The sequence below is a fragment of the Hippocampus zosterae genome, chromosome 19, assembly GCF_025434085.1.
Source record: "Hippocampus zosterae strain Florida chromosome 19, ASM2543408v3, whole genome shotgun sequence".
NCBI classification, from domain to species: Eukaryota; Metazoa; Chordata; class Actinopteri; order Syngnathiformes; family Syngnathidae; genus Hippocampus; species Hippocampus zosterae.
The window spans coordinates 9,397,991-9,421,826 of NC_067469.1; the positions used below are offsets into that span (position 1 = coordinate 9,397,991).

Consider the following 23,836-nt stretch of genomic DNA (forward strand, 5'->3'; position numbering starts at 1 on the left):
AGCTGCCTGCTCAAAAACTCATCAAAGCTAAATTAATATTACGAATGATTAACTTTTTTTCTGGCTTTCTGACTATCATGGCTGTAGCCACAAAATATAAATCAGCCCATGACTGCAATTCCCGTTCAAAAACACGCTGCTTCATCAACGCCATTTCTGCCATCACGTGCAGCAGCCGCTTCAGGTGACATTGCATGAAATTAGACATTTGGAGAGCAGTTGGACTTCTAAACTATGGAACCTCTGCATTGGTGACTCATAGTTAAGAGACGGTTGTCACCATGCTCTCATATGGATGTTTTCTATTTTAATGTGCACAAAAGTGCACTTATAGGAGCATTTTCATTCATTTAAAGAAAATATTAACTTGCCCAACTTGAGAGGGGGAGGGAGAGCAAGAGAGAGAGAACACAAGAAAAGGTGAGAGTCTGATGATGTGCTATCCTACCTGATCCCCTTCAGGACTTTCCTGCATGGGAGGAAGTTGGAGGAGGAGGAGGAAGGACACATTTCACAGGACAGAGAGAGAACACGTCAACAGCTACACTATGGTTACACGCACGCATGCACACACACACACACACACACACGCACACACACACACACACACACACACACACACATTCATGGTGGACAATGACAAGTTTGTCACACCAAACGATGAAGAGCAGCATCTTGTTCAAAGTCCTCGCATCTCTTGAAATAACTACGGATCGGTCCATTACAGAGCGTTTGTCCTCATACGGGTTGCTCTTGTGTCAAGCCCAGCTCAGGTTAAGCAAAATTGAAAAGGCAAATTTTGAAGTCATATTTATGTATGTTGGTGTGAAAACAAGTTTGCCGTGTCAGCTTCTCAACCTGCTCTGTGTTGTCGTCGCCTCTCATACGTGCAATTATGGTCAATTTCTTTCTTTCTTTTTTTTATAAGGGGACAGGGGGATGCTTTGGGGAATGCGTTGTGTCAACAATAGAAATTTAGCATTAAGCGTTTACTTTAAAAAAGAAAAATAAATTGATTTGAACTGAATGGAATTGGCGAATTAACAGCCGTGTCATTTTCTGTGCTAACTGGGCTCTCAGTTACCAGCTATAAATTTGCGCAAACACACATTTGCGCAATCACGTTTGCGCTAGCAGTTAGCATAACTGAGCGGAAGACAAGACAGACGGACAAACGACAAGCGGCATCACAAAGGTGAAGGGTGGACAGACAGACATCTAAACGCCAGCTCATGGCACGCAAAATGACAACTGAAAAGCGTGGCGCCAACGGACGGGACGCGCGATGAGGAGAAAGAGGGTGAAGAAAGTGCTCACCTGGATGACGCCCTCCATCATGCTCACCATCTTGTTCACGATGGCGATGACTTTATGCGTGCGCTCCGAGGGCGACATGTCGGGCCGGTAGGTGGGAGACAGCACATAGCGGCACGCCATGTACAGGACGTACGTGGGCGACAGCTTGAAATGCACCGTCGAGCTGTTGGTGTAGTTGATTATGGCCGACAGGAAGGTGTCTTCGGCTGCAGACAAAAGTCACCATATGTCAAAAACGCATGAGTGGAATCAAGGCATCGTTCCTCAAAGTGACATAAACAAAGCTACTTGTTTACCCGTCAATGGCGTCTTACAAGATGTGTTAGCATTAAGCTGGCAGACTTATGAGGTCATTGTAAGACGTGAATGTTTTCTCTCTAAACTGGTTGAAGCCTCTTTTCGAAGATTTATTTCCTCTCTTCTAAATTGCTGCCTGTCTCCAAAAACAATGGCCTAGCCCCAGTTTGTGTCAAGTAAAAGTTCTGACTCACAGTTTTCTCTGAACTCGATGCTGGCCGGCAGAGTCAACTCAGACCGGTTGGCCGAGCCGTCCTGAGTCCGGCCGTCCTGCAGCTCGCCTCGGATCATTGGTTTCACCATCCCGCGCTCCATCTCCAGCTTTCCCGAGCTCTGCATGCACCAAGTGCGTGTGACCTCACTTACTTTAACGCGGGTCAAGTTCCCTCACACCGAGCGTGCGCGCTACCTTGCTCGTGGGTATGGCGGCCCCGCTGTGGATGTCTCCCTGGAGGTCAAAGGTGGTTTCGGGAACGCTGCTGCAGCTCACACACAAACAAAAGCAGCACATCAAGATGGAGGACGTCTCGTGAGGATAGCCTAAACGCAATGAGGCAGCAGAACAAAACTCTTCCTTGTGTTTCCCGGCAGAAACACGGCACCTGGCGCAATTCTGTGTTTGGTGGGTCATGTGAAAAGACGGCTGCAAAGCGCGCTGCGTGAATCGCCATGTTTGAAGAGGTACACACACGGTACTGACATGTGAGCACACGCGCACAATGTTGTTTGCATTGGCTGGAGAAGAAGGGAGTCGCCAGTGTGCTGCTTGTCCAGGTCACGCAGATAAACGTGACTTCCAGCTGTCAGATGCAGCGCAGACCAAGTTTGAAATGTGTGGAAAAACAATCTAGGGCCAAGTTGTGTTTCAAGTGACAAAGTCAAACACTCCACTTTGCCAAGCAACACGAAAAGCAAACTCCAGACACTTGTTGACATGTCAACAGTCATCCAAAGGTACAGACGTCTCTATCAACATGGAGCCCACTAAATTCTGACAATTCCTAGTTGGCCTTCACGGCGGCATCGCGGGCGAATCGAGGTCATCAAGACAAAATGAAGCGAGTGAAGCTACTTTACCACAAGCTGTGACCACTCCACTCAATCATCGGTCACTCCAAAGATGTTGAAATACAGAGGTTCTTGTTGCTTTTCATTTTCGTGCTCCGTTTCCTACCGACCGTGCAAATGCGGGACCCGAGGAGGAGGAAGATGAAGAGGAGGAAGAGTAGGACATGGAGGCGGCCCCACCCTGCACCACGTTGTTGAGATTAGAGGGCTCGAGCAAACCTTGCTCATTATCTCCTCTCATTTGCTCTGATGCGTCACTCCTTTCATCTCAAACCTCATCGTCGGGTTTCCCCCTCACAGATGGGGAGCATCCCTTACTATCACTTTCGACCACAACCACAACGGCTCGATCACAACTCAAATCAGATCCAAAAGCAGACCACATAGTCTGACTAAAACGACACTCAACAACAACAACAAAAATTACTACGACGACAGCTGCTACTAAATCCAAAAGCTCAAGACGACTTTGCCTCACCCGGATTTGTGTCTGGAGCGCATGCCGGCAGCCGAGTCCCTCTTGGCGCCTTGGTCGTAGAGCGGGTCGACGAACTTGAAGACGTGCGCCGATCCGAAGCGCAGCGTGGCACCCGAGCGTAGCGCGGCCGTCTCGGCGATGCGCTGGCCGTCCACGAAGGTGTCGGCGTCGGGGCCGTGCGGCGTCACCGTCACCAGGCCCTCGCTGTGCGTCAGGTTGCAGTGGTGAGGCAGCACGCCTGGGCCCAACAGCTGGCGGCACACGCGCAACCATCACACACCGGCGCGGCACACGCGCAACCATCACACACCGGCGCGGCACGCGCGCGACCTCGAGCGACGGAAAGGAGAATTTCTTCTCGGCTACCTGGATGGCTCCGTCCTCGGTGCAGTCCGAGCCCACCTCGGTGATGCTGTGCTGTAGGCGGTACAGCTTGGGTTTGTCCCGTGAGTCCGACCCATCTGCAAGCCAGGGAGGCACTCAATTAGATATCGTAGGAATGGAGGAGAGAATTTGGTGGGGGGGGGGTCACTCATTTTATGAAGTGAAAGCCGTATTCAGTCAGTGTCATCCAAAATGTCTTCTTTGTACACGGTAAACGTTTCATGATTTGAAATCATAAAATTTGATTGATCATAGCTTACAGCTCCCGAAAGCCCCAAATTGACAACTTGTACATTGGTGAAAGAAACAGAGGCTGACTTTTTCAACTGAGCGACTGACATTCATGAGTTTTTGTCAAACCTTTGGATTTATTGGAATGCACCTGTGTACTTGTAGCGTATTATTGACGCATATTCACACGCACAGCACTTTTGAAATAAACGATCATAATAATCAAAATTGGTGGGTGGAGGGTCTGGTGAGTCATCGAAGATGATCAAGGGAGTGAGTTCGAGCATAAGGAAGAACAGAGCACAATGAGGAGAAGGGAAAAGTTAGTTGACTTCTGTAGTGAAGAACCACAAAAAATATTGAGGTTTTTCTGATACTCAGTCATTTGCTCAGCGGACCGCATTATTAAAAAAATTAAAAATATCAACACTAAAATATTCAACCCTACCTTTTAACTCATTCAATCCCAGCCATTTTGACTTCAGCAACCCCCTCAATCACCGCATTTTACTGGATTTTGACTGATCTTGCAAGGCCCACAGAATATTTGGTTCTAATGCTATACAAACATGGAGCTTACCAAAATAAAGTTTGGACTCGCTTCTTTCAGCAGAAAATTCATTTTCCATTCTTCAGCAACCGGTATTACAAAATGGCTAAGTTTCATGAAAATGGCGATTCCTGGGCAAAAATCTGAGAAAAAGAGCTTTTTGTAAAAGCATGCATTTCAAGCATGTGAGGCACCACTGCCATCTACTGGTCGCTTTTTTTACATGATTTACAATGCAAACGTCTTCTTGTCATTTGCAGATGGCATCTGAGCCTCCTCCTTTCTATGACGCAAAAAAAAAAAGACTCATACGTCCTTGGTAGGGGGGGGGCAAGTACGTCTTGTGGAATGAAAGAGTTAATGGTCAAAATTTCTGCCATATTTCATGTCCATTGCGAACACTGTCTTGCGTTTTGCAGCTTTTTTTTTTTTGCATTTACGCGACAAACACTGCTGACACATAACAGTAGAGAGGCTGTGAGATGCACTTTTTTACCTTTGTGATGCCGATAGGCGTAGTAGGCATAGTGATTCCCTCGCCCTATCGCAGGCAGGCGCGGGAAGTGCAAGACATGCACATGGGTGCACACACACACACGCAGCGGCAGTGCCACACCATGCCACGAAAAAGCAGGGAAGAGAAGAAACAACAAAGCTCAGGGTGAAAATGCAGCGGGAACGTTGTTAGGCAATCAGATGACAAGAGTAGCACATGTTAGTCTTGTGGCCTGACAGTTTAGTGTGATTGGGTGGTAGACGGAGTGGCGAGGAAGAAAGAAACAAGCTTGTTAGGTACAGAAGTCAAGTTGAGTTGGTTGGTTTGTGTTTTTTTAAGAGGGATGCGTCTGCAGCTTCCCCGTCGAGTGCACATCAAAACTCTCCTTGTCGCTACATTCCCTGTTTCGGCCTCTCAACGTATTTTGCCAACGTTAGGTTAGAGGTGCAACAATTAATCGAAAATTATTTGGGGAGGAAAAAGAATCCGCCCGTTTTGAGACCTACAACTGTCCAAAAACAAAAGATGTGGTGGTCATTACAGTGGTTTCCAAAACTGAATTCCGCAAACGCGTCCATGCTGAATAACGTACTCTACGTCGGTGGCGGCGAAGGAGTCCGTCAAGAGAGATTTCGAGCAGAATGTGCTTAGACCCTTGTAATTTATCATCTTTTGCATTTTTAGACTTGAGAATGCCACTTAGATTTTATCACAACCTCAAGCATCTGTTTTAAATGTTGAAAAAAAAGGGCCTCTTTGAAATGCCTAATAACCAGACAACGAGACAGCTGCAGTAAAGATTGAAAGATCCTCGCCCCACCAACTGTAAGTGAAAAAAACGGATCCTCAATTTTGAAACTGTAATTCTGGAAAGTATGGATCTCCATTTCACAACGGGATGTCCTTCATTTCAGAGTGAGGATTTTTCCAGGATGGTATTTTGAACATTCCCATCATAGTCCTAAAATTACACAGGAGCAGTTGGCATGGAGTAGGTTGGATTATACGGAGACCTCAGCATGAATTTCATGTGCGATTAAACTTCCAAGTGACATCTGGACTCGTCAACACGTGATTCGTTTGAAGACTTCACCTCCGTTTGACCCGGCTTCTTTTGCATCTTGAAACGAGCAACAGTGACACCATCTGGTCAGCGCCTGCCCCAGGTAGTTGTGCTAGTTCACTTTCAATGAGATGTACTGGCCATTGCGTGGGTGTGTGTCGTGTGTGGATGTGTGCGTGCGGGCGGGCATGTACCCGGGCTCAGCTCCACCAGGTAAGGCAGTTTTTCCGGCGGCAGGGACCCGGAACTGTCTCTCCCTTGCAGGCCCTTGTCATCTGCTTTCCTCATCTTCCTCATCTGGTAGTCCGGCGGTCTCTTCTTCAGCTGGAAGACCAACGCACCTGCACACAACACCACAAAAAAAAAATTGTTGGCAACATAATAATTTGCTTGGAGATGTACAACGAAGAAATGGAAAAAAAAAATGGACGCAAAAGGGCTGTATGGGGGCAAAGAACTCAACGTCACAACAACCTTGACCTCATAAACAGTTCTTCAAACACAGCTCTATTTTACTGTCAAAGCAAACATAACACAAAGAGAATTACACGTGTACTGAAACCATTCAAATTAGTCTTCTTGCTAAATACAAAAACATAATGGGGAAACTCCATCGACAGGCTTTCAAGGAGCATTTAAAGGGCATATAGCGATGTTATACGGTCTGCACAAAATGTAAACAAAAAAAGAAAAAATAATCCCTGGCATATATTCTTTATCCTCTGCAAAAAAAATGACCACTCTTGCAATTGAGTTCTGAGTCGCACAGCAGACGAGTGAAATGCTTCTTTGTCTGTCTAAATGACTGCGTTATACTGCCTCCTGGTGGCCAAGCCGCACAACTGGAACAGATTGAGGACATTTCTATTTTGAGTGAAACGCATCTTTGTTTCGGTCTACATGACTGCGTTATAACGCCTCCTGGTGGCCAAGCCGCACAACTGGAACAGATTGGGGACATTTCAATTTCTATTTCACTTTAAAGGGAAAGAGATGCTTGCAAATACAAATGCTTGCAAATACAAGCCTGGTTAGAAAACATTAAATTCTAGCTGTTGTAATGTTGTCAGAGTAACACAAGGGGGCAGTACAGGCAGGCAAAAATCAGCTTGCCTCTGTCAGCAGGCCAATCCCTGAAGATCTGCAGCGGACACTCGCTGTCGTCCAGGATGACCTCCTTAGCCGACTTGTCATCTTGCTGCAAAGCAACAAGACATATTTGAGGTTTTAATCTTTCACAGATATTTATGAAATGGCATCGTTTCATCCCACAATTCTCCTGTCGGGACAGCGCAACAATGTCTGGGCGATGGTTGATGAGCGGTTGGCGACTCGAAAATATGAAACTCTGCGACTATTATTTGTAGCTTTCCCTTGCTTTTCTGTGCGCACGCACACACAGGCCCCTCCCCCAGACTGGCTGACATGCGAGCAAGCCAGCGTGCTGTCGAGCTCACTAACCTAATGGACTTTTGTTGTGATGCTGCCGCATCAGCAAATAAATATAAGTGGTATGCATGCGCGTCAGTGTGTGTGTGTGTGTGTGTGTGCATGTACATGTCTGCGATGTGACTCTCAGGAGGCTGTGGAAGACAGCCAACCCTCAGCATCTGCTCTCTGCGTGAAAGTCATTCGATTGCTTTCCTCCCAGAGCTTTTCATGTTGTGTGTTCCATTGCGTGCGTGCGTGGCTGCCTCAACGGTCTGTGACAAAATGCGGGGTTTAAAGACAGCGCCTAAAGTGTTATCGCACATTCCCTGGCAAGCATTGCTGTTTGGCCTTGATTAGGGCTGCGGCTATCAAATATTTTCTGTTATTGTAACAACTACCCGATTGAGTACTGACTTCAATGGATAAGAATTTTATTTCGTAATCAAGACACAAAATCGGCATTCAGAGCATCACTTTCTTTTGTTGACTTGGGTGTTTTACACGCCAGAGTCTGTGACTTTGAGTGTATGTGGCTTTAAAAAGGCGGGGTGATGAGTGATGACGGAGTCGGCAAATGAGTGTGGAGAGTTGATTTGTTTTAAGTGACCCGATTTTCTATTTTGTTTAAGAAAAGATAAGAAATGAAAACCTTTATTAGTCTCGCAATGGAGAAATTCCCAATTCACAGCAGCAAAGTTATGAAAGGAAGAAGTAGAAAAACAAAATATAGGAGCTGCTGGAAAGGCAGCCACTCTCGCGGCGCCATTTTGAAGTAAAAATGTTAATTTTTTTATTAATTAAATAAATTAATGTTTACTGGCGCAATTCAGTATCATCCATCCATCCATCCATCCATCCATCATCTACCGCTTATCCGGGGCCGGGTCGCGGGGGCAACAGCTTTAGCAGGGAAGCCCAGACTTCCCTCTCCCTAGCTACTTCTTCCAGCTCTCCCCGGGGGATCCCGAGTCGTTCCCAGGCAAGCTGGGTGACATAGTCTCTCCAGCGTGTCCTGGGTCTTCCTCGGGGTCTCCTCCCGGTGGGACATGACCGGAACACCTCACCGGGGAGGCGCTCAGGAGGCATCCGAATCAGATGCCCAAGCCACCTCATCTGGCTCCTCTCGATGTGGAGGAGAAGCGGCTCGACTCTGAGCCTCTCCCGGATGACTGAGCTTCTCACCTTATCTCTAAGGGAGAGCCCGGACACCCTGCGGAGAAAACTCATTTCAGCCGCTTGTATCCGGGACCTCGTTCTTTCGGTCACGACCCATAGCTCGTGACCATAGGTGAGGGTTGGGACGTAGATCGACCGGTAAATTGAGAGCTTCGCCCTTTGGCTCAGCTCCTTCTTCACCACGACAGACCGATACAACGTCCGCATCACAGCAGACGCTGCACCGATCCGCCTGTCGATCTCCCGCTCCCTCCTACCCCCACTCGTGAACAAGACCCCAAGATACTTGAACTCCTCCACTTGGGGTAAGATCTCCTCCCCGACCCGGAGGGGGCACTCCACCCTTTTCCGACTGAGGACCATGGTTTCAGATTTGGAGGTGCTGATTTTCATCCCAACCGCTTCACACTCGGCTGCGAAACGCTCCAGTGAGAGTTGGAGAGCCCCGTTTGAAGGAGCCAACAGCACCACATCATCTGCAAAAAGCAGGGATGTAATACTGAGGCCCCCAAAACGGACCCCCTCAACGCTTCGGCTGCGCCTAGAAATTCTGTCCATAAAGGTTATGAACAGAATCGGCGACAAAGGGCAGCCTTGGCGGAGTCCTACCCTCACTGGAAACGATTCCGACTTACTGCCGGCAATGCGAACCAAACTCTGACATCGGTGGTATAGTGACCGAACAGCCCGTATCAGGGGGTTCGGTACCCCATACCCACGAAGCACCCCCCACAGAACTCCCCGAGGGACACGGTCAAACGCCTTCTCCAAGTCCACAAAACACATGTAGACTGGTTGGGCGAATTCCCACATACCCTCAAGGACCCTGCTAAGGGTGTAGAGCTGGTCCACTGTTCCACGGCCGGGACGAAAACCACACTGCTCCTCCTCAATCTGAGGCTCGACTTCCTGACGGACCCTCCTCTCCAGCACCCCTGAATAGACCTTACCAGGGAGGCTGAGGAGTGTGATCCCTCTGTAGTTGGAACACACCCTCCGGTCCCCCTTTTTAAAAAGAGGGACTACCACCCCGGTCTGCCAATCCAGAGGAACTCTCCCCGTTGACCACGCGATGTTGCAGAGGCGTGTCAACCAGGACAGCCCCACAACATCCAGAGCCTTGAGGGACTCCGGGCGGATCTCATCCACCCCCGGGGCCTTGCCACCGAGGAGCTTTTTAACCACATCGGTGACTTCAACCACAGAGATAGGAGAGCCCACCTCAGAGTCCCCAGGCTCTGCTTCCTCAAAGGAAGGCGTGTTGGTGGAGTTGAGGAGGTCTTCGAAGTACTCTGCCCACCGGTTCACAACGTCCCGAGTCGAAGTCAGCAGCGCCCCATCCCCACTGTACACAGTGTTAGTGGTGCACTGCTTCCCCCTCCTGAGACGTCGGATGGTGGACCAGAATTTCCTCGAAGCCGTCCGGAAGTCGGCTTCCATGGCCTCACCGAACTCTTCCCACGCTCGGGTTTTTGCCTCGGCGACCACCGAAGCCGCGGTCCGCTTGGCCAGTCGATACCCGTCAGCTGCCTCTGGGGTCCCACAGGCCATAAAGGCTCGATAGGACTCCTTCTTCAGCTTGACGGCGTCCCTTACTGCTGGTGTCCACCAGCGAGTACGAGGATTGCCGCCACGACAGGCACCAACCACCTTACGGCCACAACTCCGATTGGCCGCCTCAACAATAGAGGCACGGAACATGGTCCACTCGGACTCAATGTCCCCCGTCTCCCCCGGAACATGGGAAAAGCTCTGTCGGAGGTGGGAGTTGAAACTCCTTCTGACAGGGGATTCCGCCAGACGCTCCCAACAAACCCTCACTATACGTTTGGGTCTGCCAGGACGGACCGGCATCTTCCCCCACCATCGGAGCCTACTCACCACCAGGTGGTGATCAGTTGACAGCTCCGCCCCTCTCTTCACCCGAGTGTCCAGAACATGCGGCCGCAAATCCGATGATACAACTACAAAGTCGATCATCGAACTGCGGCCTAGGGTGTCCTGGTGCCAAGTGCACATATGGACACCCTTATGTTTGAACAAGGTGTTCGTTATGGACAATCCGTGGCGAGCACAGAAGTCCAATAACAAAACACCACTCGGGTTTTGATCGGGGGGGCCGTTCCTCCCAATCACGCCCCTCCAGGTATCACTGTCATTGCCCACGTGAGCATTGAAGTCCCCCAGCAGAACAATGGAGTCCCCAGCAGGAGTACTCTCCAGCACACCCTCCAAGGACTCCAAAAAGGGTGGGTATGCTGAGCTGCTGTTTGGTGCATATGCACAAACAACAGTCAGGACCCGTCCACCCACCCGAAGGCGGAGGGAGGCAACCCTCTCGTCTACCGGTGTGAACCCCAATGTACAGGCACTGAGCCAGGGGGCAATGAGTATGCCCACACCTGCTCTGCGCCTCTCACCGTGAGCAACTCCAGAGTGGAAGAGAGTCCAACCCCTCTCGAGAGAACTGGTACCGGAACCCAGGCTGTGTGTGGAGGCAAGTCCGACCATATCCAGTCGGAAATTCTCTGCCTCACACACCAGCTCGGGCTCCTTCCCTGCCAGAGAGGTGACATTCCATGTCCCAAGAGCTAGCTTCTGCAGCCGAGGATCGGACCGCCAGGGTCCCCGCCTTTGGCTGCCGCCCAGCTCGCATTGCACCCGACCCCTTTGGCCCCTCTCATGGGTGGTGAGCCCATGGGAAGGGGGACCCACGTTGCCTCTTCGGGCTGTGCCCGGCCGGGCCCCATGGGTGTAAGCCCGGCCACCAGGCGCCTGCCAACGAGCCCCACCTCCAGGCCTGGCTCCAGAGGGGGGCCCCGGTGACCCGCGTCCGGGCAAGGGAAACCTAGATCCATTTATTTTTGTCATCATTGGGGTCTTTTGAGCCGTGCTTTGTCTGGCCCCTCACCTAGAACCTGTTTGCCATGGGTGACCCTGCCAGGGGCATAAAGCCCCAGACAACTTAGCTTCTAGGATCATTGGGACACACAAACCCCTCCACCACGGTAAGGTGACGACTCACGGAGGGACTCAGTATCATGTTGAATGTAAAAAGATGAATCGTTCCTTGTTTAAATAAAACCTGGACAAACGCTCAGAATTTCAGCTCGTCAACAGTAAATTTTCTCAGATTTCTGTTATCCAAAAAGCGCAGAACAGACTGTCCTGTCAAACGATGGCGATTGAAAAATTTTTATTTTCATCTAATTAATTGGGGAAAAAAAAATCTACACTTTACCAAAATCATTGTTCCAGCACTAGTTGAATTTCTGTACATATATTATAGAAGCCCAATTTTAAAAATAAATAAATACATTTAATAATAATAAATTTAAAGCATAGTATAGTTACCCGTGCAATGCAGTATTCTCGTGGGTTCTCCTTCTCCAGGCTATACTTTTCCAACGCTTCCACCACGGCAAAGTCAGCCGTGTCCCGGGTTGAGAGCAGGATGGTCTTATAGGGGATGTTGGGCTTCAGGCTGTCGGCGTAGATGCGCAGCGTGCCCCCTGCCAGGAGCCACACCAAGAAAAAACAAAAAAAAATGTTTTTACATTACTTCCGAGCATGTCGGGTATCGAACCACAACAGAAATAAAAACAAGATGATCCTCTTTAAAATATCAAGAAGCAGGGTAGAGAAGACACTTAACGACTCATGACGCGAGTCAACGTTTTCATTTGGAGGCTAACGAAGGAGCTGGCATCCGGGGGGAGGACATCGCAACTACCGGTACTTTGCGTGACTATACATGCCACCAAGTCATTTCTGAGGCCAGCATATGACCGTTTTTGCCTCATGAACGTGCAGGACAACAGGGACTCAAGGCCTATTTTGTATTTGACCACTTGTTTTTTTTTTATTCCCCATGGAAACTAACCTCAGCTGTTGATTGGAAAAACTCACCCGTTCTTGCCTGTGCGTGTATTTTTATGCTTTCTGTGGATGGTTGCCAACATTTCCCGCTCCCTCGTCTCTATGCAGTAAATTCACGTGTTGCAGAATGATACTTTGGGCTCGATTCGAAGAGTTCAAACGCAAAAGCAGAAATGTCCGTGTTTGTGAATTGCATAATATGCCTTGTCGTATTTCAGATTCTCAGTTAAAGTGAAACATTTTTTATTTCTTGTATTCTAAGTTAAACTATAAAGTGTCCCGTCACGTTCGCATTTGCACTTTCAAACCAGTGATGGATTATTTTGGGAAACCTATCCCCAGTTATACACCCTGATTGTTTGTGACCGTTTTTTTTTTTCCAAATCTGCTGCTTATTTGCAATATTTTTTTATTTGCAGATTTTCACGAATTATTGAAGGGCATGGTGTCAATCCCCCATAAATAGTGGCAACCTACTGTTATAAATTAATCAATTTGAAAAAAAAATCTTTTGAAGAGGTTTCACAAAAGCAAACCAATCCAAGCGCTTCAGGAGCTTTGCTGAAACCATGTTGGAACATCTAGCGCTGGAAAATTTTTGAAAAGTATCTGTTTGGTTTTGCAGTGCTAGGCACGGCTCCATCAAACAATGGCCCGGTAGGCATTCTGCTACTAGGTGCGGCACTACTTTTGTCTAAATGCCACTTGTCTGCTTTTGCTTTTGAACTCTTCATTTGTGTCGGGGCTCAGTCCCAAAGCCTCACAGGGGAGGTTTGACTCTCCGCAAGGTATCGTACCCGAGTCGGGCCTCCCGTCGCTGCTCATGAACTCCTGCATGCGCTTCTCCAACTTCTGTTGCCTGCGCCTCTTCATCACCACTTCCGGGTTGGAGATGGTCCTGGTGAAGCTGGTCTCAGGCATGTCCTTGTAGACCTCGGCAGCCAGGCGACTGTTCTCCCTACGGCAGACGCAAACATGTAAGACCACAGAAACATTCCCATGCTGCACCCCCCATGAGCGGGTTGCTCTACCCGTCATCCCGGTTGGGCATCTGCTCATCGCCGTCTGTTATCCGAGCAAACTCCTTTTCACGCTTCTTCTCTTTCTTCTTCTCTTTCTTGGATAACGTCCTTTTGAAGTTCTGGATCACGCCGTCTTTCTCCTTCTCGGGCCCGTTGCTCTGACTCTTCTTTACGCGAAAGAAAGGACGACGACAACAAGAGGTTCGGTTAGATTGCCATGCAGTCGTGGTCGGTGGGTGTAAGAGGATGAGGCAGATTGGTGGAATGTAGTGGTTAGTGGGTTAAGAAAGCTGTGGTACGTAGATTGGCATGCAGGGGTGGATGGGTGTAAGACACTGGTGTCAAAGTCATGGCCCGGGGGCCAGATCTGGCCCGCCACGTCATTTTATGAGACCCGCAAAAGCAATTTGACTTCCACGATGCTTGAAGTCTGAACCAAAATTTCAAATTGTCATATAAAATGTCATAATTATAATGTTTGAGCAATAAATTATTCTTGACTTCTAATGTCAAAACTAGTTATCCATCTATTAATTGTTCGCTGTGTATGTAATATGAGCAAGTGGTTAAACATTTATATGGTTTCACAAAATTCACATTCATGATGGCCGTCCCAAGGTAAACCGTAACTACGATGTGGCCCGCGACAAAACAGAGTCTGACACCTGGGTAGACTGGTGTTTAGCAGCCTTTGGTGGATGGAAGAGAATGTGGTAGATTGATGAAAAGTGGGTGTAGTGCATGGGGTAGATTGTTGACAGTTGTGGTGGGTGTGAAAAGTTGCGTTAGATTGTTGTACAGTGATTGTTCGTTATGGGTTTGTTTTCTCAGCCTGTTTGCAAACCTTGAGGAGGACGTCGTTCTCGTTCTTGAGGACAAAACGTCCTTCTCTATCGTCTTTATTCCAGTTGAGCTGAACGACCAGCGGCTTCTCGTCCAGGTCCAGCTGCCGCTCTTCTAATACACACGCACGCACGCACACATACAAATAAATATTTGCACCAAACAAGTTGCCGTTTACCAACTCTGTCCAAGGAGCACTGGTGCGCACTCACCGCCGCTGACGTGGACCTCGTAGAGTGAGTAACGCGGGGACGAAAGCATCCTCATGTCGGGCCGGAACTTCTCGGCCAGCGTCTCGATGACGTCCTGAGTGGTGGCCGTGCTGGACACACGGATGCACTTGGTAGCAAAGTTGCCCGCCACACGGTCTTGGAAGTAAAAGCGCATCACGCCGTGGAACTCCAGGTCCTGCAAGCCACGCACATACGTAGCGCACATCAGCGCGGATCACGGTCTGTGTGTGTGCATTTTATGAATTTCAATACAATGTTACTAGCAAAACTATTCAGTGCTTTTTTGCTGCAGGGATCATTTTTGTGCACCCGTGGTAGTCACTCTCACATTCTACACTGTAACATCTGTGACAGTGAATGTGTGTGGCGGGAAAAGGCGGGGCCCGATGCTGGTGAGAGATGCGTGCAACAGCAAATGGGAGTTGGATAGAGAGCTATTTTGCTTCATAAGAAACACATCAGGTGGGGTGACAAGTGACATGTAGAACGAACATGACATATTTACGTGTGGCTTCAGCATGAAGGAACTGCCAAGCAACAACTGGACGAAGAATTTTTAGCATATTTACACTTGAACGGAGGGCACTCCTTATTTTCCCTTCTCGCGCCTCTCGCCACATGTGACTCAATCGAGCAGAGTGGAAATACTGAGCGTCGTTTTGATAGCAAGGGCGGGGTCAGGAATGCGCGCGCATGTTGTGATTTAGTGTTGGAATGTGGGTCACGGAGGGTTGCCGTTCTGAAGCTCGCGTAACCAGCGGCGACTGTTACCGCGGAGACGGCGGCCCACTCGGACTGACAAACAAAGGTCACCGCTGAACGCCTTTCAGTCATGTTCAAGCGCAGGAAGTGCGGCCCGTCCCGGCCGGAAACAAACGGCGACATATTTGCAGGGCGACGCGCACCCGCAGAGGCGCCGAGCTGCAAGGTCAAAGTTCACCGCGCCACTCCTCTGGCCACTCTGCGGGCCACTCTGCGGGCCTGTGATTATTCCCATGGCAAAGTCCACTTCCTCATCTTGGCGCCTGTCGTTTTATGGCCCTCTCAGTTTGGAAGCGCATCATACATATTTGAAGGGAGTTGCAGAAAACAGACTGACAACAAGGTGGTGCTCAAGTGTGGAGTTTTCAACTGCTTTTTAGAAGTGGGGAATGGGAGGCGGGAAAAAGGGGGGGGAGATTGCCGTCTGTCAAGCAAAGACGAAGTAATCTCACAACGCTCAAATCTCAGAGCCAACCAGGCAGCAATTCAGAAAATCCTGCTGCCTCACTGCCGCCTGAATAACAACGCTAAACAAATGGGAACGCAATTTAGGAATTGCTCTCGGGAAGGTTGAATTTGAGCTTGCAGCTTCTTTCGACGTCGGATTGCAAAACATGTCGGGAGTCTAAATGCAAACAAGTTGCGTTTATCCTTTGCCTCAGCTCTCCCCTGCGGTAATCCACAAGGACAGCTTTTCAATTCCAGCAGTGGCGCACGTGTTGATGTCAACGAATAACAGGTCGGACCCACGTGCGACGCAGGCGCTTTCGCAAAACACAGTGACGACTGAGCATGAGTGATGCCTGCAAAAGATTTTTTTTTTAAATCACACTTGAACGGCAAAAGTAGGCCAACTGTGCAGATCGCTGTCATCAGCCACAGCCAAGCAAAACGGAAAATCAAGTAAAAAAATAATAATAACTCATAATCATAAATCACTCACAACAGGAAAAACCTGTCACAAATGGGGATGGCCATTCAGAAAATTGACAGGGAAAATTAACAATCACTCACAGTTCTGCTTTTATAATCATCAGGCTGTTGAATGCCGCCTACACTGCTCACAACTGCGCATCGCACTCCATTGTGACTTGACTGCTTCGAGGCAGGACTGATGAGCCATCGCTTCAATTCCACGTTGCAATCGTTGGCGTTTTACCTTCAGCTCGTGTTTTCGAGCATTGAGAGAAGTTGGTTACAGGAAATGAAATTCCGTCGGGCTTCACATTTCATCTTACTTCTCACACAGCCAGGACATCAATCCAGACGGAGGTATAGCAACACCCTGGACTACGTCCATATAAGAGTGCGTGACTCTGCGTGCGCTTGTGTGTTATCAGGTGTTACAAAATGAGAAGTGGCGCTCACATTGCCGACAGAAAATGTCAATTTGGATTCATTTGGCCTGATGAAGAGGAGATTGATGGGAGGAGATGGCCGTTCCGGTGAAAAGCAGAACAGATTCCCGCGGCCGTGGGGTCTTCTCGCCCGCCTCCGCGCATACACACGGGAACAACAACACGCACACATGCAGGCTTACTAAAATGAAGTGCGTTCCTGAGTCAATATTGTTGTGGCCCCACCTGCGGCAACATGGGGGAGATTGGCCCATAAGCCCGAGTCGAAGGTCAGTGGGAGCGAGTTTTGCAGAGGGGAAGTTCATTCGGCTTCGGATGCGCGCAGAGACCTCTTCAAAGGCTTCAAAGGCGCACCCAAGACACGAACACGGCACAGGAACAATCCCAGTTTACCAAGATCCCAACATACAACATACTATCGCCGCTCTTGCTACATGATATACAAACATATCAAAACACACTTCAAACATGAAATAAACTCAAACAATTTCTGTTTTAAAACTTTGGAGTACATTATAATTGTGAAGAATTGTTTGCTGCTTCTTAGAACTCATTCAGTACCAGCCAATTCTAGACCAAGTCTGAAAAGACGTTTAAAAACGTCTTTGGGAGTGAATGAGTTGAACATTTATTTAGGCACTATTTTCATATAACTTTGTGTGCATCGTTTTTTTGTTCCTCCATTTAAGCACAGAGTTGATCAAACTGTGTGCCAAATGTTACACAGTGGCTCACAATAAGATTAAATATGCTTATAGTGTTGGACATTAAAGTGCTAACTGGAGAGCTTTGTAAATCTTTAGTTGCTACTTGTCAAAAGTTGAAGAACCCCGAGGCTAAAAGTTATTTTAACCCTTGGCTTGATGATTAATCGAATTGTTCGATTTGTCAGGACGATTTTGTTCCATACGACTTCATAAGTGGCTTCCATAGTCCATCGTCGGGCTAGGGAATTCTATTTTGTTTCTTTTTATTGAAGTGGACTGAGACGGCCCCCTTTTCCACTCTCAGATTCTAAATACGACTCTCGGGATAGTTCTCAGGTTAAGAATTCAACATTTGAAATGCCCCACGTTGACTCGGTACACCACCACCATTTCCCCATCCTCATTTGAGCTTCGCAACAAGCTGAGTGGACAGAATGGAGGCTTGTTTGTCGACAGTGAATGAAAAGGTACAGCGTGTCTTTGTTTCAGGTGAGTTTCTGCTTCAGTATCGACCGCATGCACACACAAAGCTGCACACAGGCGCATACTCACACCACCGATTCACACAGCCCACCCTTGGTAAAGCAACGCATTGTGGGAAGGGGCGGCATTAAATCAACTCAGGTGGGACAAGGGGTTCACAAATCAGACTTGTTGTCATTGCCTTCATTAACAGCAAGTAAGGATCAAGGCTATGCGTGTGTGTGTGTGTACATACATATATACAAGGCCAGTCAAGCCTGACAAGTGAGGCGAAACATGGCAATCCAAACGACTCACAACCATGAAAATGCAAGCTCCTGGTGAAGCCCCTTCAACACTGCTGCGAAAGCTGAAACTACCCGTCACTACCCTTCACCCTCCCACATAAAGGCGGCATAATGATGTTGACAATTTTCCACCTTTGAGGATAAAAATGCATTTTGCATTGATAAACCTTAGCCATATAAGTGTGTGTGGTGTAGGTATTATTTGTGTCCACTACCCTCAAATTCTACGCTGTAGCATCTGTGACTATAAGTGTGTGTGAACATAACGTGTTGCGCTACGGTGAGTTCTATAAAAAAAATTCCCCAACATAACCACAATATTTGGCTGGTGCCAATTGATTGTGAAGTCAGAGTGAAAGGGGGTCTGGACCATGGAACCAAAAAAAAAAAAAAATCAGTTTCAAAGAAAAGAACCCTCTGAAAAAAATGAGCAAATCAATTTTGGATCAGCCTCTTATGGGACTCTGGATATTAGAAACAATACAAGTTTTTGTTTTTGGACAACACGCCCGCTCAGTCCACCATCTGCATGGGATCATTTTTGAATGGTTAAGCGCTCCGTGTGGTGGCGCCTCCGACATCCTGTTCCTCTCCGCTCCCTTGTTTGCCGTTTCTGTCGGACCCGAGACCCGTCATCATGTCGGCCGGTGTGCCATAATTAACTGCGGGCTAATGAGGCCCCTTAACGCCGATCATATGGGACACTTGAGAGTTTGAATAACTTATGAGGAGATTGGTAGGTGTCAAAGTGGCTCACTGTGCGGGAATTCATCATCAACCCTTTCACGCCGCACGGCCACACGCATGAGACGAGCAGTCGAGCCGTCCACCAGGAATGAGCACAAGCCGACCCGGTCGCGCCGTCATGGCGACGGCCGGGTGTCAGGTTTCCCGTGGAACCGCCACACTTCTCGGGTGTCTCAGGTGGACAAACAGGGAATGAAAAAGATCCCCCATTGGCTTTAATCGTTTCTTTGGGCAATAAGATTTGACTTTCGCCGCCATACAAAGCTAACTTTAGATGTAGCGCTGCAACAAACGATTTGAATAATCGATCAATCTGTATTAATCAGCTTTTCCAAAAGTGTCTTAATTTCCATCCAATTACTCAAGAACAGAACATTGACAGTGGAGAAAATGCACAAATTAATTTGATTTAGTTACAGATTAATTCTGTAACATTTTATAAACTGTTTTCCAAAGTACCGTATTTTCCGCACTATAAGGCACTCCTAAAAAACGACAGTACGCCTTATAATCCGATGTGTCTTATGTATGGTGTTGCACAGTCTCTTTATATGCCCCACTGAGTTGTTTCCCTGTTCGTGTTCATCTGGCGTCTGGTGGTGATTATTAGCGGGAACCAATTCTAACCTAAAAGGGTTCTGCCCGACACTAATTGACATGTGCATTCGCCAACACACATTCAAACAGATGACTACTATGTGAGCTCTGCGCAGCCATTATGAAACGATGATGATACCAAAAACATAGTTAAATACAACAGGGCGGCCCGGTCCCAAGTGGTTAGTGCGTCGACCTCACAATGCACAGGTCCTGGGTTTAATTCCAGCTCTGGCCTGCCTGTGTGGAGTTTGCATGTTATCCCCAGGCCTGTTTGGGCTTTCTCCGGGTACTCCGGTTTCCTCCCACATTCCTAAAACATGCATGGCAGGCTAATTGAACACTAAAAATTGCCCCAAGGTGTGAGTGTAAGCGTGGATGGTTGTTTGTCTCTGTGTGCCCTGCGATTGGCTGGCAACCGGTTCAGGGTGTCTCTCCGCTTACTGACCGAAGACGGCTTGGATAGGGTCTAGCACCTCCTGCGACCCTTGTGAGGATAAGCGAATCGGAAAATGGATGAATGGATACTTAACTACTGGCTAAATGAAGGGAGAAGGAGACAAGCAAGATTGAAGCGGAACGATCATATTATATCCCCTTTAGCATAGCGCCATCTAGTAGATGCATAGCGCAATCTCTCTCTCCCTCTCAGAATAGCTCCATCTAGTGGATGCATAACGCAACCGCAGACAGTACAGTAGCTTCTATTCTATGCACCTTATACTGACTGAATGCAGTGTGCCCGATAGATGAAAACAGTTTTAAAATACGGCATTCATTGAAGGTGCATCTTATACTCTGAGAGGCACCTTATAGTGCGGAAAATACAGTCAAAGTAATTGTTTCGGTTTCTACGCAAGTCTGCTTTTATAAGGCACTAGCTGGTTCGCCGCCCTCCGGGCGGCTCATCAGCTAGTTCCTGCGGAAGGCTGGTAAGGTGGTGGTTCGCCGCCCTCCGGGCGGCTCATCAGCTAGTTCCTGCGGAAGGCTGGTAAGGTGGGCCTTCGGCCCACAAAAGTGTTGTTGCTTGATTCATCTTTTTGTTCATCTTCATTGCTTATCGCGAAAATAAAGAGATGTTTAGCTCTACTAAATAACTAACAATTTCATTGCAATGCTTGTGGGTAGACAACATTTTTTCGCTAAGATGCTCGTGCGATCGTAGTGAGCCACTGCCTGAGCGGCGCAGTGGCGGCGCGCAGTGGCGGCGCGCAGTGGCGGCGCGCAGTGGCGGCGCGCAGTGGCGGCGCACAGTGGCGGCGCGCAGCGGCGCGGTGAAGTAGGTACGTTTTGAAAAGGGACAGACGGAAGGACAGACCGCGTGCGGGACGACGCGCAATATATATATAGATTAGAGAAATTGGAGAATAGTGAATATCAGGATGGTGAAATTGAGAAGTTAGACCATTTTAAATTATAAGAGGTTAACGAAGAATCAGTTATCAAAAATAATTCTGAATTAATTTGAGATGTGCTTAGTTGTCGACTTGACAAGGGCTTAGGCAAGCCCGGGGATCATTCTTTCCTTCCCCTGAAAACTTGGATTGAAACCGTTTAGAACCTCCAAAAGGTTCCTGTATCACAAACTAAAGGTTTTCCCAAGAGCAATTCTTGAACATCTGACTGCAGTTTTTTTTTAAGTCACGCATTTATTTACACGTTAGACAATAGCCCTAATTTACAAGGTATCTTACTTAAACTGCCCATGGAGGAAAACACTGGCTGTGCTCAGGCTGCAATTAATTTCCTTTGATGGGATCAATACGGGCGGGCGGAGGCGAAGCAGAAAAAAAAAATTGGCCTCCCTAAGCAGTCCTCCCACTCTCGTCTGAGTGAGTCAGTATCTCATGGGCTCATATGTCACAATTTAGCGCTTCCATGTGGAGTGGAAAGAATGCCTGGAATGCAAAAAGGAGTTTGGCTGCTTCCTGATAAAGACGGCAGGTCCCTTGGCGGATGACTGAAAACATCACAACACCTCACAGGTAGCAAAATTCACACGGCTTTGACTTGTCATCTTTGTTCCAATTGCACTTATCAACTTGGACCAAGTGTTGGAAGCAAAGTCTTCAACATTGCGAACTCACGTTTCTGTTCATAAAGCAGAATGCAAGCCATGATTCCCAGCCAAGTTCATCTTCATTCGGTACTTTTTTCATCGAATGATGGAGACATCAGTAGATAGCAGCGTCGCATCATTTTGGAGTTCAGATCAGCACAACTTTTGAGTAGAAAAACAGGTGGAATTGTTGTCTGAGACATCAGAGCTATAAATTAAAGCGTATGTAGTGCGCGAGTTTTGGGAGGTCAAACTTAACTCATTCACTCCCAACGACGTATTGATATGTCTTTTCAGACGCCACACATTTAATGCCAGCTCCTCATTTTATATTGACTGGACTTGAAAAGTATACTTCAAATAGTAGACTTTTTTTTTTTTAATCTGCACCAAAGTGATGTGTAGAAATAAATAAAGCACTGCCGATTCAAATGTGCATACCTGCTAACCTCGGCTAATAGCTGCCCTTATAAATGATTACGATTCCCCTTACAAAGCAACGAAAACCCGTTCAACGGCTTACCGCGCATGCGCACATCATGCTGTATCAAGCCGACCGTACGCAACGATGAAAAAAAATACAGTAATCCCTCGTTTATTGCGGTTAATGGGGACCAAAACCACCCCCGATAAACGAAAATCCACGAAGTAGCGTCCAACAAACAAACAGGTAAAAACGTTTTTTTTAAGTCCGCAAACGGTCCTCGAGAAGCTGCAAAACAACAGCGAGTCACAGAGCAACATATACAGTACTGTACTCCATGTTTATGTAAAAAAATATATATAATTTTTTTGGGGGGGGGAATCCGCGATGCACTGAACCCGTCCGTGATAAACGAACCGCGAAGTAGCGAGGGATCACTGTACAACTGAGGATTACTTTTGCTGGTTTGCCGTGGCAACAGTCGCGACCAGCAGGTGAGACGATTTGGATTTGAGCCAAAACGGTCTTTGTGAGATCGGTTCACAATTGATTTTTCCCCCCTCGTATAAAAGTTGTAATATGCCGTACATGATTTGAAATGATTTTTTAAAAAGTATAAAATATGGGGAAAACGTACAAGTTGACAGGTATGAATTTATCAGTCTGATTTTTGTTAGTTTATAGTTAGAAATATCACAAAAGCAAAAAATGTGTACATCAATGCCCCTATTTGGCCTTTAAAAAAAAATAAAAATTATCAGAAGCGGTATTTTCTCCTCTGTTTGGTCCGAAACCGGTGTTGTCAATGAAACAACCCCATGTTGTCCTGCTGATTACTCAGGAACAGAAAAACTTTTTGACTCTTTCTTGGGCAAGACACTGCTCATTTTGTCTCAGAACACAATATTCTTGGGGTCATGAAACACAGGTCGTAACGCCAGTCACTGTGTTAAATGTAACGTGAGGGCTTCTCGGGGAACACCTTATGACTAAAGTGTCACAGCACACGTCTCAATGTGTCCCAAATGTCTTTCTCACTCCTACTCCGCATGGTAAGAGAGAACTGGCGCAACAGAAATGCAACAGAATTGAAGGGAGTTGATGGTTGATTGTCATGGACAGAAGCTTTCTCTCGCCATTTGTTCGGCAAGCCAAGTGAAGTCGGCTGCCTCGTCTGTGTGCAGCGCTCGCATTCCTGCTGTGTGATTTGTGCTCTCTTATCTCTTTTCAGTCCTTCCTCTTGCGCTAAAACAAGAAGTGTATTGTGTGTGCTCAGCAGAGCAACCCACCCCTTTAAAGATATAGCGCTGTCACACCGCGTTAAACCCGACGGCAGCCGTCTCCCCCCACCTGCTGACCGATTGGCTCTCCCGCGGGCCAATGGGGTGCGCCATAACCCCCCGTTGAACTGGGAAGATCAGACAGCATTCAGCGGCTGGTGACGCGCCCGCCGTTTTCCAGTATGACACGCTCCCCTAGAAAGTCCCATGATGCTTTGCGGCTTTTGCTCAGGATGGAAGCTTGCAAGTCATTGTTGGAAGCAGAAATGGGATTGTGATGTCACCTGTCAATGGGAGTTTTCAAAAACAAACATACCCTCAGTTTAAAACCGCCAAAAAAGAATTCAAAATACTCAGAGGACAACTACAGTGAGAAATATTAAATCTAATTTAAAATGCTGTATCTGAAGTGCATAGGATAGAGCATAATGTTGACAACTATGCTTAGATGAGAGACATTCAAGTAGCGGTCCACCTAAAACTGAGGATGGAGACCCAGTTGGCGAGTCCACATTGTTTCCCATTTGAAATGAGGCACCAGATCCGAGTGTTTCCAAGATTGCATATATTACGCAACTTCAATCAGCCTTCGGCCCGACCCACCCGCTACACCCAGCCAACGATGCGCCAAAACACCAAATGACTGGGTTGCCATGGCGACGCG

At 47.7% G+C, this 23,836-nt stretch overlaps 1 protein-coding gene across 19 annotated transcripts in view; it reads right to left on the bottom strand.

Annotated features, from left to right (window-relative positions):
• The window catches only part of afdna (afadin, adherens junction formation factor a), a 59,037-nt gene that overhangs the window by 28,932 nt on the left and 6,269 nt on the right, over positions 1–23,836 (bottom strand). For 8 of the 19 annotated variants that reach the window (XM_052052238.1, XM_052052240.1, XM_052052248.1 and 5 more), the window contains exons 2-15: positions 14,448–14,643; positions 14,237–14,349; positions 13,402–13,559; positions 13,168–13,328; positions 11,846–12,003; positions 6,998–7,082; positions 6,079–6,225; positions 4,822–4,866; positions 3,527–3,621; positions 3,161–3,411; positions 2,024–2,093; positions 1,809–1,947; positions 1,318–1,523; positions 449–469 (exon numbers count right to left, since the gene is read on the bottom strand). In XM_052052238.1, coding sequence (XP_051908198.1) covers positions 449–469; positions 1,318–1,523; positions 1,809–1,947; positions 2,024–2,093; positions 3,161–3,411; positions 3,527–3,621; positions 4,822–4,866; positions 6,079–6,225; positions 6,998–7,082; positions 11,846–12,003; positions 13,168–13,328; positions 13,402–13,559; positions 14,237–14,349; positions 14,448–14,643 — 1,845 coding nt within the window. The remainder of the gene's footprint in view (positions 1–448; positions 470–1,317; positions 1,524–1,808; positions 1,948–2,023; positions 2,094–3,160; positions 3,412–3,526; positions 3,622–4,821; positions 4,867–6,078; positions 6,226–6,997; positions 7,083–11,845; positions 12,004–13,167; positions 13,329–13,401; positions 13,560–14,236; positions 14,350–14,447; positions 14,644–23,836) is intronic. The other 11 variants (XM_052052239.1, XM_052052254.1, XM_052052244.1 and 8 more) reach the window with 8 other exon arrangements.